Genomic DNA, 18092 nt, shown 5'->3' with positions numbered 1-18092 from the left:
ACAAAACTGTCCAATGCATATTATAAAATAAAACAAATCAAAAATGATACAAATTTCTGGCAGCCAGACAAGGCTGTGGTAAAAATATTAATAGGACCTAAAAAATTATTCACTGAAAACTTGTGGAAATGGTTCACGATGCATAGAAAAGATATCAAGTATATCCCTTATCCTGCAGTAATAATACTAAACCTACCCAGATAGCCAATGAATGGCACAAGGCCCATGCTGATAGCAAGTAAGAATGCTTTAAACTCACCCAAACATACAATAAGAATAGTTCTACCCAGAGCTATCAAGTGTTGAGATTCATCAGTAGAGTACTAATGAAAATAACCTAGAAACTCATCCATAACAAGAATGCTTCAGATCCATTCTAATAAATTAGAACCATATAGAGTTAAGAATGATGGCTCAGAGTCAACAATTGGGGAACTAATAGTAAATAATATAAAACTATCCATATGCACTGAATATACCAGCAAGATTCCTGTTTCAATTGCAGGAACAAGTTTGGCCAAACTTTGGTACTAAATCTGTTGAAAGATGGCTGGAGGAACCACTTAAATTTCAGAAATCCTTTGAAAGATGTGTTGTTTTTTTTAAACTTTCATTACATATGTAAAATAGCGCAAATCATTTTTCCTGAGGTGACCATTTGACTTCCATCCAAGCAATGCAGCAGATGCTGTATTTGGCACATTGCTGAAAGGCACTGCAAACAAGCGCTGGTTGCAATAATAGCCCTGATCACAAAGGCCTTTTCTCAGATTCTTACGATTCAATACCCATTGTAAATTGATCGAGTTGTCCACTAAGTACAAGATGTTCTCCTACCGTCAAATGCATCGTCTCCCTCAGACATGAGCTCATCGTCAGAGCAGATGTTGAGGACGTTTACCAGCATCTCTGTTACTGTACAAGAGAAATACATTTGTTTAATTTAGGCTTACTCTATCTGTATCACATGCTTCAAATTTTACTTTGTCAATATTTTAAATTTACCTTTAGCAAAATGAGTGTTCAATAGCTATACCTTTTTCCCCGACAAATGGCAGCGACCACGTAAAGACGTCCATGAAGTTAGGCAACCAGTAGGGATGAGGAGAACAGTTGAACTGTCGAATATTCATCACATTGTTTTCATATTTCAATACAGCAGCTGAAATGGAAAGAAGTTTCTAAGTGACGTAATAAATAGTTCTGTGTGAAGTATTTCCTTGAAACATTATTACCAAAAGATTTTTTGATCAATATCACTAAATACATTCAGTGTTCGCCTTATTAGTTACTTCTTGTACCTAATAAAGTAGCCACTCAATGTATATTCATGGTCTTCCGCTGTTGTAACTGAATCACATCAAGGTTTGATGTGTTGTGCATTAGGAGATGCTCTTCTGCACACCACTGTTGCCTTCCTGTCAGCTTGAATCAGTCTGTCCATTCTCCTCTGATCTCTCCAATTAACAAAGCGTTTTCACCCACAGAACTGCTGATCACTGGTGCTGTGTGTGAAAGTCCCAGAAGATCAGCAGATTATAAAATGGTTTGAGCATCAAACCACCAATTTGGCACCAATAATTATTCCACGGTCAAAGTCACTTAGATTACATTTCTTCACCATTCTGATGTTTGAGCTGAACAAAATTGAACCTCTCAACCATGTCTACATGTTTTTATGCATTGAATTACTGTTACATGATTGGCTGTTAATCTGCATTAACGAGGTGTGCTGGTGTACCTAAACAAAGTGGCCATTGAGTGTAGGTTAATTCACCCCATTTGCAATGGCCTGTTAGTGAACATGCTGAATGAGATAAAAGTCATGCAAAGCTTAATTGCCTGAGTGATCCCTAAATTAACTCATTAGCACAAGGGGTAAGCAAAACTCTACAATTGGCATTAATGTCTCAGATGAAACAAAAGTAAACAACAATCAGCCACATTACTATTCCATCACCAAAAACATGTGCATATGGAAAGCAACAGAATTGGCACTCATCAATGGTTTCTTCAGTGACTCAATATTCTCTGGACTTTTTCAGTCAGGGGTGTACAGATTACAATTACCCAGTGTATGAGCCATTAGGATAATAGGAAAGAATGACAGCATAGTTGCACAGCTTCAGCTTCAGTGACCCAGGTTCAATCCTGACCCAAGTGCTGTGTGGGATCCCTGTAGGTTTTCCCTGTGACCATGTGGGTTTATGGGTGTTTGGTTTCCTCCCACAAATGTGCGTGTTGGTGGGTTGATTGGCTGCTGTACCCTTAAGGGGTAGTTGAGTGGCACAATTGGAGGATGGTGGGCAGAGGCATTGGTGAAAATGTGGAGAAAATAAAATGGGATTAAAATGGGAAAATGGGATAAAATGAATGCTTGGTGATTGGTGTGAACTCGATGGGATGAAGGGCTTAATCCATATTGTATATTCTATGACTAATAAATCACAAATATTGAAGAGGTAAATCTTTCAGTTACAATTCAAACTTACCTTTATTGTTATAGACATCTAAATAGTTTGGTGCAGAAAAAATTGTAATTAACGATGGGAACCCAGTGGTTTGGCTTTTCCTGTACATTCTGTAGCTGTAGACACAAGAATATTAACATAATTAAAATAAGAAAACAAAACCATCCTCCTTGCTCATCATAAATTACTAAGTGAATGGACAAATAAAAAACATGTCCTTTATAACAATGAAAACAGAAGTATGCAGATTGTAAAGAAATGTGACAGCCACTTTGTGTTCACCATGTCCTTCAAATTGCAATATAATGAATGAGCAGATAAACAATTTCAATTTCTGTTAAGGGACACATATTGAACAGGAAGAAGTAAATTTTCAAACTTTTTTTTACATTACCAGACATCCCACCCTGCAAAAACTCACTTCAGGGACGCAGCAACCCCCCCCCCCCCCCACCCCCGATCGACCTCCAAGGCTGTATGTAATACTTTGTTTAGTGATTTTGTCTAATCTGTAAACCAAGTTGGGTATATGCAGAAAATGTGACATTAAGATATGTACTTATATTATATTATCATGGAGTCATTTTGTTTATTCTATTACAACTGTAATCAAGTTTACAGGGAGTTTGGCCTCATCACGTAGGCCGTCAATAGAGTAGCTCCTTAGCAGCTAACCAGCCAGTTTAAATAATGTTAGCTATGCTAATGAACAAATGACACCTGTTAAACTCACCCCAACATGTCTTCTACATTTTAACCCACCATGGGCAATAGAAAAGTCACTGTTGCAAACAGCGCAGTGAGCAACACTGTCATTATTTTTGAGGTCGACTGTAAAGCCCGCCCACAGAGAAAACTGATAGGTCTACTTAGCATGAAGAGAGACTAATCAGGATGCTCGCTCTCGCTCGCAAAAAAAATTGATTTTCGGGATATTGTATATAATTTCCGGGCATCAGGGAGCCGCTATCAATATGCGGGAGACTCCCGGAACTTCCGGGAGAGGTGAGATGTCTGCATTACTGATGCAGTAAGAGAAGATCTCAGTTTAATATTCTGGCAGGTTATCATATTTGTATCCAGATTCAAGTTCATCAATGTTAGCTGATACTGTTCACATCATGATGGGTTTCCATTTACAACTCTCTGAGATGGATCATATATCATCAAAATCAGTGCAGTCAAATTGAAAGATTATACTTGAAATAAAGTTGAGAAGTCCAATCTAACCTCTGGGACAGGATATGGGAAACAACATGCAGATGTATTTGGTAAAGGTACTGCAGCCCTGGGGCCTTAAGTCTTTGCACCACAATCATGCTTGTTCTCACTCTGGCTCTGCCTATTTGATTACAGCTAGGAAACTCAGGCAGTTTTCAAATCCAGCACCCACTTGGTAGATAAGCACTGAACTCAATTTACGGCATTAGATATTTAAACTGATATCACAAACTTACACAATGTAAAATATTCATTTTACTTCTCTGGCAACAAAAATGTAATGTAGTGATCCAGACTATTAGTATGTAGCATTCAGCTAGACATTTTAATAAATTTGCTGAGGCATAAAGTGCAGTTGATTTATAGAGTTAATTTTCATTCTTGTAGCTTTCTTTTGCTGCACTAAATCTTTCTGAGCCTGCAGTGCTGCACAAAATCCCTTTGCAATTCACTGCTCAGTATTCTGCATGAAATGTGTTTTGCACAAAAGGGTGCAAGATTTTCCACATAGTTACAGGCTGTACAAACAATAAGATATACAATTGAAGGGCTCAGACTACATTCATCGAGTGCACATGGGACACGGTTTGTGTACCGTAAGGACAGATCCAGCTGGACCCATTCCTTGGACGTCTTGAGCTTGCACCAAAGGAACTGGGAATACAATGGACCCCAAATCAGAACAAAGTAACTACAACAGATAGAGAGCACTGTCAAAGGTTGGCGCAATCACACTTGTGGTCAAATAAAAATACAAAAAATGTGAAAACAAAGCACAGATACAGTACTTTGCGACTTTATTAATATTATGTCATACGTTCCATTTTCAGTATATTTGATTTTTGAGCTGTAGTTGTGAAATTACAATCTTGTCTACAAAATGAAAAATATATCTGAACCACTTCCAATTACTAAAGATATTACACTGGACAACAAAGATTTTGCTTCCTGAATACTTTTGAGTGTATTAATGGATTTTGGGCTGCTGATCATGAAAATCACCATGACATTTCCCTAGCATGCACCATTTGCTTGAAATCACCTAGATTTGTTACTTCAATTCATAATCCAATTCAGAATAACTGATGCCAAGATTAAGGAAGGCTTTTTTGTTAGTCCACAATCAAACAGGTCATCAATAAAAGGCAATTCAAAGAACTTCTCGGGGGACCAGAGAAAATCGCATGGAAGGCATTCAAGGATGCTGTTGAAAATTTTCTTGGCAACTACGGAGCAGCAACTACGTATAGCTGGTTGACAACATGCTTCAAGCATACAAAACCTGCAAACTTAAGCAAGAAGCCTCAGGCACTGAGTACAAATGAAAATCATCAACTTCATTGAACTATTGCAAAGCACAGGCATTGTTATGCAATTAAGTGCATTATATTCAATAAAAGTTAATTTCTTGTTTCTCCAAATTCCTACATGATACAAGTAGTCTGAAATTATATTTGTGTTCTGATTCAAGTGGTCTATCGTAAACAAAAGAGTATCTGAGGAAGCAACACTTTTGAAAAAAAACTGTTGTCCAGTGTTATTCTTCCCATTTCATTCTGTATGGAACTAATATTAATAAATGAATGACTCCCTTGTTACATTTTTAAAAAGCAAGCATAATCTTCAGAAAATTTCAACGATAGGTTAGTATGATGTTGAAAGACCCGAAACACCAGGAACCAGGAACATCACTGAAGATATGTCCAGAAGCATCAATAGATGTATGTACACAGCAGTCAAAGTATTTCAGCTTATTTTTCCACTGTGTTCACTAACTAATACTGAGAGGAAACCTGAAAGAGGTATAAAAAAGTAGGAGGCATAGATAAGGGAGATAGTCAGAAGTCTTCCCCCTATGCAGAGATCAAGACCAGAGGGCATGGGTTTAAGGTAAATAAGAGGTATAGAGGGGATCTGAAGACAACTCCCGCCCCCCCCAGATAATCCAGAATATACTGTCCAAGAAGTTTGAGAAAGATACTCCCGACATTTAAGAAACAACTTAACAAGCACTTGACTTGCCAAAGCAAAGATTCTTTGACTACAAAATAAAGCCTGGTAAACGAGAATAAAATAACTTGAGAAACAGCATGGACATGTCGGGCCAAAAGACCTGTTTGTTTACTGTATGTTTGTTTTCTGTGACTAGCATTACTGCACTAAAGTTGAGAGAATCAGTTAAAATAGTGATAATGTCCTATGGCTACTGGTGTTCCACAGGGATCTAAGCTGGGATCTTTATTGTTCATTATTTATATAATTGATTTTGATGGGCTTGGTTAGTAAAATTACAGATGATACTAAAATAGGTGGGATCATAGACAGTGAAGAAAGTTATGATAACTTGACAAGTTAGGTTAGCAGGCCAAGAATTAGAAAACTACATTCAACTCAGTTAAGTGTGAGGTGATGCATTTTTGGGAAGTCAAATCCAGGTAGGACCCTGGAAAGTGTTGTAGAATAAAGGGATCTAGAAGTACAGGTACATAGTTTGCTGAAAAATACCTCTGAACCACTTCCAAATACTAAGATGTTATTCTTCACAAGGTAGTGAAGATTATTTATGAGAATGTTGCCAAGACTCAAGGGCCTGAGTTATAAAGAGATGTTCAAGCAGCATCTATGGGAGGAAATGAGTTGAAGTTCCTCTTGCAGACTATTTGTTGCTTCAGTTTAAGATCATATTAGGATAGCAAGGTTGGATACTGTTCAGTGTTTCTTTGAAGGTCAACTTTCAGGGATTCTAGAGCCAAAATATAGCTTGCAACCTTACTGGTAGATTGTTACAAGAAAAAAGTAAATTCAAGCTCAATGAAAGGCCTCAGCCCTAAATGTCAACTGTTCGTTCACTCCACAGATGCTGCCTGATCTGCTGAGTTCCTCTAGCATTTTGTGTGTTGCTTCAATGAAAGAATGATTGTCAAGCTAAACTACATTTAGATTAGACATAGGACACACTAGTTCACTCTTTTCCACCAATTATACTGAGAGAAATAACACAAATAAAACTTACAGAAGAGGAAATTAGCATAAAAACCTTGGGAAAGTTTAGTTCACTTCAAACAGATTTATCAGTCACGACAACCTTGTAATTATGAGCTCTTGAAGGGCAAGTATCGGGTAGCAGTTAAACAGAAAAGAAAGCTAGTGAGACAGGAACATTATAGAGCACTTGAAGATGCAATCGAGACGAACCTTCAGCCCACTCAAGGTTGAAATGCCCAAATACAGGGATCAATTTCAAGTAGAAGCTGCATAATATGTATGAACATTAAAGGCTTAGAGAATATAAGACTGTCACCAAATTGTAATGAAATATGATATTTCTAATCAATTACTGAATTAAAAGACATAATATTAAATTATGTCATTCCTAGTCTATGAACTTAGCTAAGTTACATAGTACATGATCCTAGCTAAATCCCTGGGTTGCAGATTTAAAACTCAGTGACAATTGTTCAGTTACCTCTACATTTTCAGTTGCAAAAACAGAAGTGCTGCTCGGAACTACAATTATGATCTCAATGTATTTCAAGATAAGAATTTCCAAACATACTCAGGCAATGTACAGCTTAAAAATAACATTCCAAGGTTACTCTGATCTATTCCCCACATAAGTTATGCACATTATTTAGACAAGATTTAGAAGTTTATCTTTGCCGTTTTAGTACATGAGTTGGTAATGTTAATTTTCCAATGGCAATCTGGGCCTGGTACCAGGAATTAAACGCCAATACTGGGTATAGTCCAATGCTAGAAATTCAAATAATCATTCCCTTGTGCAAAACTTTACACCAAACGTTAACTGATTCTTCAATTATTAAGTGCATCAAAGTCTAACTTAAGACAGTACATATTTAACACTGAAGCAAATCACAAGAGTGCAAATCCTACCAGGTTTTAAGAATAGTGCAACCCAACAATATTGAGGCAACGTGATAGTTTGTGCTTTGTACATGTCACGCAATACCATGTTTTCAATTATTACACATCTGCAACGCACTAAATGACAAAGGACTTTCTTTTAAAAATAATCATCAGATGAGATCAGATCATCCACTCCATTCCTTCGTCTTCTCATATCATAAATTACAAATCCATATCTCAATGACTCCAGAGTACGTATTTTGTGGAATCTTATTTGAGAGCTAAACTTTAAGATGAAGATAGTGTTTTTTGTTGAGTACAAATACTACAGATGTCGTAAATCTGAAATTGAAATAGAAAATGCTGGAGATGTACAGTTCTCATCAGGTCAGGTTGCATCTATAGCCAGAAATAATTAATGTTTTTCATCCATTATCTTTCATCATAGTTTGGAAAAGTTACAGAGCTTGATGTTTCTGGTTACACTGTAAAGGGAAGGGTAGAATACTGATTGCATGCTGAGAACATAGAGTTTGAATGACAGAGCAACAGCATTTCTACTACTTGAAATATGTTAGATTTCTAACTTACCCTAAAATATCATCAACCTGAAAAACCAACTCAGTTTCTCCAGAGATGCTGCCTAATCTCCCATTATTTCCAACATTATGATTTCAAATGTATAGATGTTTCAAATGAATTGAGAAAAATTCTTACCCTGCATCCTGGGCTTCATGAGCACGAATAATTGATAGCAAATTATTATTTTGAAGAAATTCACAAACAGCTGGGTAGCTGAAACAAGAAAGTATTTTTTTTAATATAAAAACACAGAAATCTAAAACTTAATGCACAAAGTCAGCCTGCCCATTAACTGTACCTGTAGAAGTAGGAGCATCCCCGCACTGTATTATGACTGAAGTGATCTTGAGTTTTTTCATTTCCAAAATCCTCTGAAGGATCTGACCACAACAAGTCACACATTGGCCCAAAAGCAGGTGGCTCCTTAAACCTATCTAACTGTGAAGAGACATGTCAAGAAAACAGAAAAGTCAATATACACCAATGAATTGCATTCCTAGCTGAAATTCCATTTCCTTGCTTCTAACACAATTTAATCTGATTTGGAAATTCATCATCAAATCAGTGTTATCACAAGTTAAAATACTCAATTCAATAGCAAGTAGCTTCTGAGATTCACCACACTGCAGGAACCACAGTTTTTTTTTGGGGGGGGGCAGATTATTTAATAACTCAGTAATAATTTTGTTAAGCATTAAATGTTGTCCTTACGAGTCACATACATATTCTGTGAATGTCACTTCCAGATTAGAGAGCTCAAATAATATATTGTTTCAAATAATGACTGCATGTTTTCAAGAGTCTAAGAACTCCTTTGAAGAACTTCCTCAACACAAGAGATGCTAGAAATCTTTAGCAACATGCTCACACACAAAATGTTGGAGGGACTCAGCAAGTCAGGCAGCATCTACTGAGGGGATTAAACAGTTGACCCTTCATCAGGACTGGGAAGAAAAGAGGCAGAAGCCAGAATAGGAGGGTAGAGGGGAAGCAGTACAAGCTGGCAGGTGACAGGTGGGACCAGGTGAAGAAGAAGGTGGGTGAAGAGAAGCAATAAAGTAAGAAGCTGAGAAAGGATATATGGAAGAGATAAAGAGCTGAAGGAGAAGGAACCTAACAGGAGAGGACAGTAAACTTTGGAAGAAAGGAAAGGAGGAGAACGGGAAGTACCGGGGAGAGCAGAAATTTGTACTTCAATGTCATGAAATACAGGGTATAAAATTTTTTTAAAAATCATTAATGATATAAAAATACAGGCTAAAGTGCCTTGCTGAAGGAAAGGATTAGAGGGTTGCAATTTATCAGTTGGACATCACTGAAGTTTAGAATTGAGTTTCTTAAAAGGAGCAATGGACTCAATTCTTTAATCTGTGGGATGGAGACGGTATCCAAAACAAATATTGAACAAATAATTTTATACTTTAATTATACAATCCCACCCATTACAAACATGGGCTGTGAAAATCCACAGCAGACATTACAATTTCTATTCAAATCCTCAAGAAATGTCACCACTGCAATAGTGATTTATGTAATGATTTTGAATATCACATATAATACTTACTCTTCTAATATCTTCTAAACTATGAATTTCTGGTGAAAGTCCCCCATGAACACAAAGAAATTGCTGGTTCAGAAGTGCAGCAAGAGGAAGGCAGTCAAAAGCGTCCATGCAGGCATCATACACTCTTTCAGAATATTTGATTTTACCTATGTAGAGATACTGAAGATTAATATTCAGGTATTGAACTTGTTTCTTGTAATATCAAATGACTATTGCAGATATTTATTTTTATCTACCCTACTATTGATATCCCTTTCCTCCTCCGTCAGTGACCCTTTTGGTAACAATTAGCCCTGGAGTTGCTGACTTCCAAATAGTTCCTAATAGCCAATAAATGCACGCTTCTTTTCCCCCTCCTCTTCCCATATTATTCAACTTGGAGGCTCCAACCAACTAGGGCCAGAAGAATAATTCCTCATGGAAGCCTAGTCAGAGACGCTTGGCCATCACTCACAAAGCATACGTGCTTAATCTATTCACACACGTAGGCATGTGCCAGAAATCAGAGCTTTTTCACTTAGACGAAACATTTAATGCAATGCCACTAAAAAGGCCATAACAGATGTTACTGACTCTGCTAAGGCTGAAATTTAAACTGGAGATTTCCAGTCTCCATAATACATGGGCTTTCTTCCATAACCCATCTAAAAATGCATCTTGCATTTAACACAAATAAACTTCCCTACTTCTGTAAAGTCTTCTACCTTCTCACCCAATCAATTTCAGTAGTAGATGCTATGCACTGCTAGAATCATTGATAGGGATAAACAAGTGCTCAACTGCTGTTTAACTGGACTGATACTAACTTATAGGTATGGCTGACACTTTATTTGTGAATGCAAAGTTAAATGGAAGCTCAGTAATTAACCAACTGTCTAATTCTAAATGTTTCTGTGACCGGGCTACAGAGACTGAAGATCAGTCATTACAGGCTCCATGCAAAAATCACAGTGTTGCTATTTGCCCAACAATAACAACTGCAGAACTGTATGGTCATCCCAGTCTACAGTAACCACAGGGCAAGCAAGAGATTTACCTTCTCCACGATCCTCCAGACCATTATGAATAGAGTTACTGAATAAAAGACGAATCCTTTGCAACGCAAGTTAATATTTACTCACATTCTTGTTTAAATGTGAAATATTCTGTGAGGTGTCTGCATTCGTGATTCCCTCGTAAAAGGAATAAAGTACTTGGGTATAGAATCTTGAGAGTCCACAAATAGAGAACACACTGTTAGGGGAAAAAAAAGGTCAGGATTCAAGCTACCAACTCATTACATACACAGTGCTACTCCTCCAGAGGAATTAGTGAAATACAGCAAAAGTTAACTCATCAGTATGGCTGACAATAGTTCATTTTTAATACTATAATTCACTTATTGGTACAATGTGAACTGTTGGGTGATGTTTTAAATCATTTTTATTTCTAAATTATGCTCCACCTTTAGTGTTGAAAAAGACTTTCCAAGTCAGGTCGCCAACATTTTGCATGTCATGTTCAATGAAAGTTAGATACCAGAAAAAAAATTGATACATTGTAAGATTCCCAATACTGTGAACTGATTGTACAAAATAAACCATACCAGTGGAAATGAGGGAAAAAGCAAATAAATGTTAAGAAGCAGAATTGATGAAAGGGCTTGCCTTCATATAGCAACTTCAGAATATCCCAAACAGCGTACAAAACACTTTTGCAATCTGTTGTCACTGTTTCAAAAGTAAAAATGAAGCTTGATAAAGAGGATCAAGCTAAGCTTATTGTCATGTGCACAAATACGGAGAGGTACAGACTTGCTCGCAGCAATATCACAGGCACAGTTCCTTATAACACACAGAACCAACACTGTACATAAAAAAGATGTGATAACATAGTTGCCTTTTGTGTGATGGACTGTTAAGCAGAAATTACAAGGACAATGGAGAAAGTTCTCCTGATCTTCAAATTATTGCCATGTCATCTTTTATATCAATTCGAAATGGCACTAAATGATGAAAGTTCATCTCAGGACTAAATGATAGAATCCTTCTGAGATTTAGCCTTTTTCTAGACTATCAAGCAGTGGAAACATTTTCTCAACATTTATTTTATTCTGCCCTCTATTAATTTTTATAAGCTAAATTGAAACTTTGTTTTGATATTTCCTTCTGCTAAACTCCAGAAAATGAAGACACCTGCAGCAATTAATCCAGCTCACCATGCTGCACCACCTCAACAGCAAGTGTACCTTCTATAAGCAGAATTAATCACATGCTGTCTCAGCAATTGCAGCAAGATTCCTTTCTTGGATGTTCAAGATTCTCAGCTAACAGATTATTTCTGTTCCCAATTATCTGCTAAACCTGAATGCTAATATTATGAAGAAGAAATCTGCAGACGCTAATATTATGATCCATGTGCAAGGGCACCGAATCTCTGGATGTCAACACATATTAGATTCTCATCTCCTAAAGAAAATCTGTTTTGCTATACTTACTAGGGTAGATAAAATCTATCTGTGAATAAACTAGTTGCTTGACTGATTTATAAAACTTTATAGCATCCAAGTCCTCTTCCCACCTAGGTGATCACCAAAATATTACATTCAAACTCCTTATATCCCACTAAATCCCACCTCAAACTTAAAATAATCTGCTCTTCCTGCTGTTAACCAATCGTCAATCCTTTTGATTATACTCAAAGCCAAGCAGCCACAAAACAAAGAAACCCAATAGATCCCATTAAAACAAATGACAACTCACCCAATGTGCAGAGGAAAAATGAGGGGGAAAACATGCAAACAATAAAAGTAAACAAATAGCATTCAGAACTGAAGTTCACACTGTGATCGCTGCAGGCCATAGTTTGGTGCGGAGATGAGAAAACCTCATTGAGTAGCAAGTTGAAGTTCAGCACAGAGACAAGTAAGTCTCACGAAGCAGCGATCTGAACCGGCCCCTGCTTCGCCTCCGGCCCAACACCCTGTCTTTTTCAATCAGGCCCGGTGTTTAAATCATCCATACCTTGCTCTAGGACGCAGAACCTGCCGTTTTGATTAGCTCTCAGGCCGGTGCTCCACCACCTCAATGCAGCCCATACCCAACATTTCCAGTTTGGCTCAGCACTTAAATTAATCAAACCTCAGGCCTTTCCTTGCTCTCAGGTCCAGGTCAGGGCCCCACCATCTCGACTCTGCATTGCCTCCACTCACCTCACTACGGTTCTGCCAAATCTAACTGCCTCCATGTTCACTCCAGAAATGGCCAAACTGGCTTATTCCTCACTCTACGACCCAAAAGTCACTACATCGACTCAGTCTGTACATACCGTGCCGCAGTTGTTCTGCACCTTCGAGACCTCAGTTCCAACTGCAAAAATGCCAGGTCGTACAGGCGGTTCAAAAGCTCTACTCTGACAGGAAAGTTACAACCTATTGTCTGCAGTGATTGTTTTGCAAAAAAAAAGTGTAATTAATGAAGTATTTAGTTATTTTCTTTGTTTTATTTGCCACCAGCAAGCAGTCGCTGAGCTTCACCAGCGCCATCTTAAACTGGAAGGGTTACTCAGCAAACCTTTGAGCTCAATACATATACATGCATATGATTTATGGGCATAGGTAGACCACTTGTCCTTTGAATCTGCTCTGCTATTAAATAAGATTATAAATTATCTGCACATTGCAGTCTACCCACTAGTTTGTCATCTCCTCAGGTCATCAATAATCCACCATCTCCCTTGGGAGAAGAATATTAAACACTCTCTACTTCCCAGAGTGTCAATGCACTTCTGTCTTAAATGGACAACTTGTATGTACGTATTTATTTTTTTTTAACACACACAGTGACGTCTGATTCTGCCTAAAGAGAAAGCAATCCTTCCATGTCCACTCAGCCACGATATACAATCTCTGTCTCCTACAATGCCATCCTCTTCTCTCATTTTTCTATCTCTACCACATCGTTTCTCAAGGTGAGGCCCTTGGAGTCAGTGCAACAAACATTTAACAGGTCTGGACTCTATGTGTTAAATTAAAATAGCAAATTGCTATCATTCCTAGTAATTTAGATGACCAAAGCTTAAGACTGAAATTTTCAAGAAATTACAGGGACACAATGGAATGGTTAGAGAGAAACTGCTTTTGCTGGTTAAAGAATATAGCATAAGAAAAACTACTTTGAAAATTAGAGCCAAGCTTTTCCACAACAAACTTCAGAAGCACGTGCATTCAAAGAATATGAAATATTTGGACAACTCATACTAATTGCAGTTCTTGATAATTCTTAATTTTAAATTTGCAATGGATAAATTTTTGTTAAGCAAAGGTGATGGCAGATACAAGGAAAAAGCAGGTTTATAACATCAGCATTATCACATATTACAAGTTTAAGTGTTTAAATGCTCTATTTCTGTTTCTATTTTCCTTATATTTTTTATTTATTAATAGCACAAAGATATTTGAAATTACACCATTTTAAATGCATCACCTACTGCCTTACCTTCTATCTGATTTCTCGATCTTCCATTGGCAACCTACATCTTATACAGTACCTATCATTTATTTAAGATTTTGGTCTTAAATTAAATGCATCATTCCCAACCAATGCGGGATTACCTAAAGAAACTCTTGAGAATATTCTTAATCAACACCATCTTACTGCAACAGACAGCATCTAAAATTGTTTTTCCCTTTTCAGCTCTATGACCTTGCTCTAGGAAACTATTAAGTACATTTTATGAATTTATCTTCAAAAATATTTTGCTAATTTGTCATAATTATTAGGGAATAAGCTTATCATTTCATAAGTTAACACTTTACCCAAGCTATGACTAGACATAGTGAGATTACAAAGAGATGTAGAAAAATTAAGTTAGTTGGCAAAGAGCCAGTAAAAAGGAGGCAATCAGCAGGGAAATTGCAAGATTGTCTATTTTAGCAAGAAAAGTAATAAAGAGCTGTATTTACCTAAATGAAGAGAGATTGCAGTGCTCTGACATGGAGAGAGATATGGGTGGCTTGTTGTATGATTCACACAAGGCTAACATGCATGTACAAGAAGAAATTAGGATCACTGATGGAAAATAATTTACTGTTAGAGAAACCGAAGACAAATGTTCGGACCACATCTGAAGAATTATGTACAAAACTGGTCTCCTTATTTAAGGAAGGATGTTAAGGTGTTGGAGCAGAGAAGGCTTTGTAGACTAAACCTGAAACGGATGAGTTGTTTTAAATGAAAAGGCTGGAGTCTGTATCTGCTGGAGTTTGGAAGACAGAGAAGGGATTGAATGGAACCTACTGAGGGGTTCAGATAGGTGGATATATAGGCCGAATGCACAATGAACCCATGAACATTACATCACTTGTATTTTCTCTCTTCTTTGCACTACTTACTTAACTTTCAAATGTACTTCTTGTATTTTACAGTTTTTTTTAAATTATGTATTGTAATGTACTGCTGCTGCAAAACAACAAACTTCATGGCATATGCCAGTGATATTAAACTTTATTCTGATATTGACAAGATGCTTCCTCTTGTGGGAAAATTTAGAACTGGGACTACTGTTTAAAAATAAGGATTGCCCACTTGACATGATATGGCAAAAGAATTCCTCCTAGGGGGCTGTGTTTCGGGCAATGGAAGCCAAGCCTTTGACAATGTCTAAGGCAGTGGTACTGTAGATATATTCTTGATAGGCAAGGGAGTGAAAGGCCAGTGAGGTTTGAGTGAAAAATGAAGTTGAGGTTATATAGCAGACCAACCTGCTCTAATTTGTATACCATTATGTAGCACAACTGCTTTTAGAGGTCTCATAGGTTACTTCTATAAATCATTTGTATTACTTGTTATCTAATGTCTCCGCAAACTTTTACTTTCCAGTTTTCCTAGTTCATGTACGTCATGTCACTCATTACCATCAGATCTATTCTACAATACTTTCTTGTTTCACCTTTCCCTTCTAAATATTAAGAACTTGAAGTGATTCCCAATTTCAGTAAATATTCAATCATAAGAGCAATCAGACTGAATCACCTTTACTTATACTTCATATAAATTTTTACAAGTATTTTGTTCATTTTAACAGTATATTGCAATCTTTAACACAAGAGATTCAGCAGATGTTGGAAATCCAGAGTACCACACACAAAATGCTGGAGGAACTCAGCATGCCAGGCAGCATCTATGGAAAGGAATAAAGAGTCAACATTTCAGGCCAAGGCCCTTCATCAGGACTTGCACCAGTCCTGATATTACCCAACTTGCTGAGTTCCTCCAGTATTTGGTGTGTTACTCTATACTATGATCCTTATAATTTGTGATCCTTATTAATCTTTTCCAATCAATTCTATCTGAACAATGATACTGCTTTAATACTGTTAATGCATTTTACATTCCCCTTATAAAAAAATTGAGTTTTGTCCATGACACTGGTCATCCTATTAGACAGGACATTGTCTCAATCGATACAAGTGGAGCTTATATCTGTGGTACAGCTCACAGTTTCTCCAAACACCACAAATCAAAACCTTTCTCTCACTACTTTCTTTTAGCAAGGCATTCAACTCTTTAATTTAAACCTACACAAATTTAAATTTAGACTATTACTAATTTGAGATTCTGTATTTTAATTTCGACCCTGGCTCTTGATGATTCCCCCCACAATCTGCATCAAGAAAGCTCACCAACATCTCCGCTTCCTCAGGAGGCTAAAGAAATTAGGTATGTCCCTGTCAACCCTTACAACTTTTATAGATGGTCCGTAGAAAGCATCTGGATGCATCACTGCTTGGTACGGCAACTACTCTGCCGTACCAAGCAGTGATGCATCCAGAAGGAAATGCAGAGTTGTGGGCACAGCTCAGCACATCATAGAAACCAACTCCACTTCCATGGGATCTATCTATGCTTCTCACCACCTCAGTAAAGCATATTTAAAATTTTAATCACCCCAGCCATCCCCTCTCCTCCCTTGAACAGAAGATGCAAAAGCCTGAAAGCACTGGCCACTAGGCTAAAGTACAGCTTTTACTCCACTGTTGTAAGACACTGAGTGGTTCCCTAGGATGATAAGCAAGCAACCTCATAGTGATCTTGCATCTTATTGTTTACCTACACTGCTTTTCTCTATAGCTGTTACACTTTATTCAGCATCCCTTATTGTTTTACCTTGACTAACTCAATGCACTCTGTAATAAATTGATCTATATAAACAGTATGGAAGACAAGCTTTTCACTGTACTTTGGTATATGTGGCAATAATAAGCCATTAATAAAGATTGTTCTACTTCTACCACTCCCACTTTTCTGTTGACCACCTCCTCCTCCACCACCCACCACCTCAGCCCTCCAATTTGAATGATGTCTTGCCTATTAAATCATCTTACAAATTACTACTCTCTCTGCATTTGTTGTTTTTATCATGAAAATAGCAGATATTTTGAAGATGTCAAAAAGCCGAGCTTCAGTTTCATGTGCACCCTGAATTCTGCATCAAACTGGCATGTATGTTCCTTTCCCTGCCAATAATCAAGTCTAAAAAAAACCAACAAACTCCTGGAATTAAAATACTCATGTTATTCTCCCCTCCAAATATCTGAATCTCAGATTGAAATAATATTTTATAATTTCTGTCCTCCCTGTTTAAGTAGTTGGTGATTCCATCTTTCAGTTAGTAGGAATAACCTGCTTCTTTAAGCAGCTAGTTGCAGGAACAGAAAACAAACTGCAGCATAACTAGCAAGTCCAATCTGCTCCTGTTTGAAATGTATGCCTGTCGGAGTTATTAAACAGCAATCAACAGAAATCTTAACCCAAAGTCACAAGTTTAATTACAGCAACCCAACTGCTATTTGTGCTATGATTAGCTAATTCAGAGCAGAACAGAAACTGAATATGATCTTCAAATTTAAGGTCATGCACACTTTTATTTCATTGCACCCCTCACCACCTGTTCTACAATATTTTATGCACTGAACCATTACACATTGATAATGCATATAGTACACAACTGAAAATAATGTGATGTGATACCAAAGCTTAAGAAAGAGAAAGGTAGGAAAAGACAGATACATACCTAACTTCAATGATGAACATTTCAGCAGTTCAACAGCCTTCTCCACCGCCTCAACAAAATAACCTTAAAAATTAGATTTTACAGCTCTGCTTACCTCTATGCTGAAATATCCTCGGTCCACATAATCTCCAAGGAAGAGGTATCTGGTGCTGGCTGGTGACCCTCCCACTTCAAATAGCTTCATCAGGTCAAAGAACTGACCATGAATATCCCCACATACTGGAAGAAAACAGCAGCTGCATTTTAAACTCAAACCACTAGACCAAAAGATACCATCCATGAAAATGTACAACAGAAAAATATACATTCAATAATTTTGTGGCTTAAATAATAAT

The 18092-nt window shown here is 37.2% G+C and overlaps 1 protein-coding gene and 1 non-coding gene across 5 annotated transcripts in view; both read right to left on the bottom strand.

The window, feature by feature from the left end:
- The window catches only part of LOC140212028 (serine/threonine-protein phosphatase 2B catalytic subunit beta isoform), a 109396-nt gene that overhangs the window by 32311 nt on the left and 58993 nt on the right, over positions 1–18092 (bottom strand). For all 4 annotated transcript variants that reach the window (XR_011889625.1, XM_072282404.1, XM_072282402.1 and 1 more), the window contains exons 3-10: positions 17852–17976; positions 10827–10938; positions 9706–9851; positions 8440–8579; positions 8277–8354; positions 2493–2587; positions 1037–1162; positions 838–915 (exon numbers count right to left, since the gene is read on the bottom strand). Coding sequence is in view for 3 of the 4 variants with exons in the window: in XM_072282404.1 (XP_072138505.1) it covers positions 838–915; positions 1037–1162; positions 2493–2587; positions 8277–8354; positions 8440–8579; positions 9706–9851; positions 10827–10938; positions 17852–17976 (900 nt within the window). In the remaining variant the exon portion in view is untranslated. The remainder of the gene's footprint in view (positions 1–837; positions 916–1036; positions 1163–2492; positions 2588–8276; positions 8355–8439; positions 8580–9705; positions 9852–10826; positions 10939–17851; positions 17977–18092) is intronic.
- LOC140212266 (small nucleolar RNA SNORA84) lies at positions 10589–10726 on the bottom strand. Its single transcript, XR_011889679.1, has one exon. It is a non-coding gene; the product is annotated as a small nucleolar RNA SNORA84 (small nucleolar RNA).

This window comes from Mobula birostris, chromosome 18 (assembly GCF_030028105.1).
Source record: "Mobula birostris isolate sMobBir1 chromosome 18, sMobBir1.hap1, whole genome shotgun sequence".
Taxonomy (NCBI): Eukaryota; Metazoa; Chordata; class Chondrichthyes; order Myliobatiformes; family Myliobatidae; genus Mobula; species Mobula birostris.
This window is presented reverse-complemented; position numbering and strand designations above follow the sequence as displayed.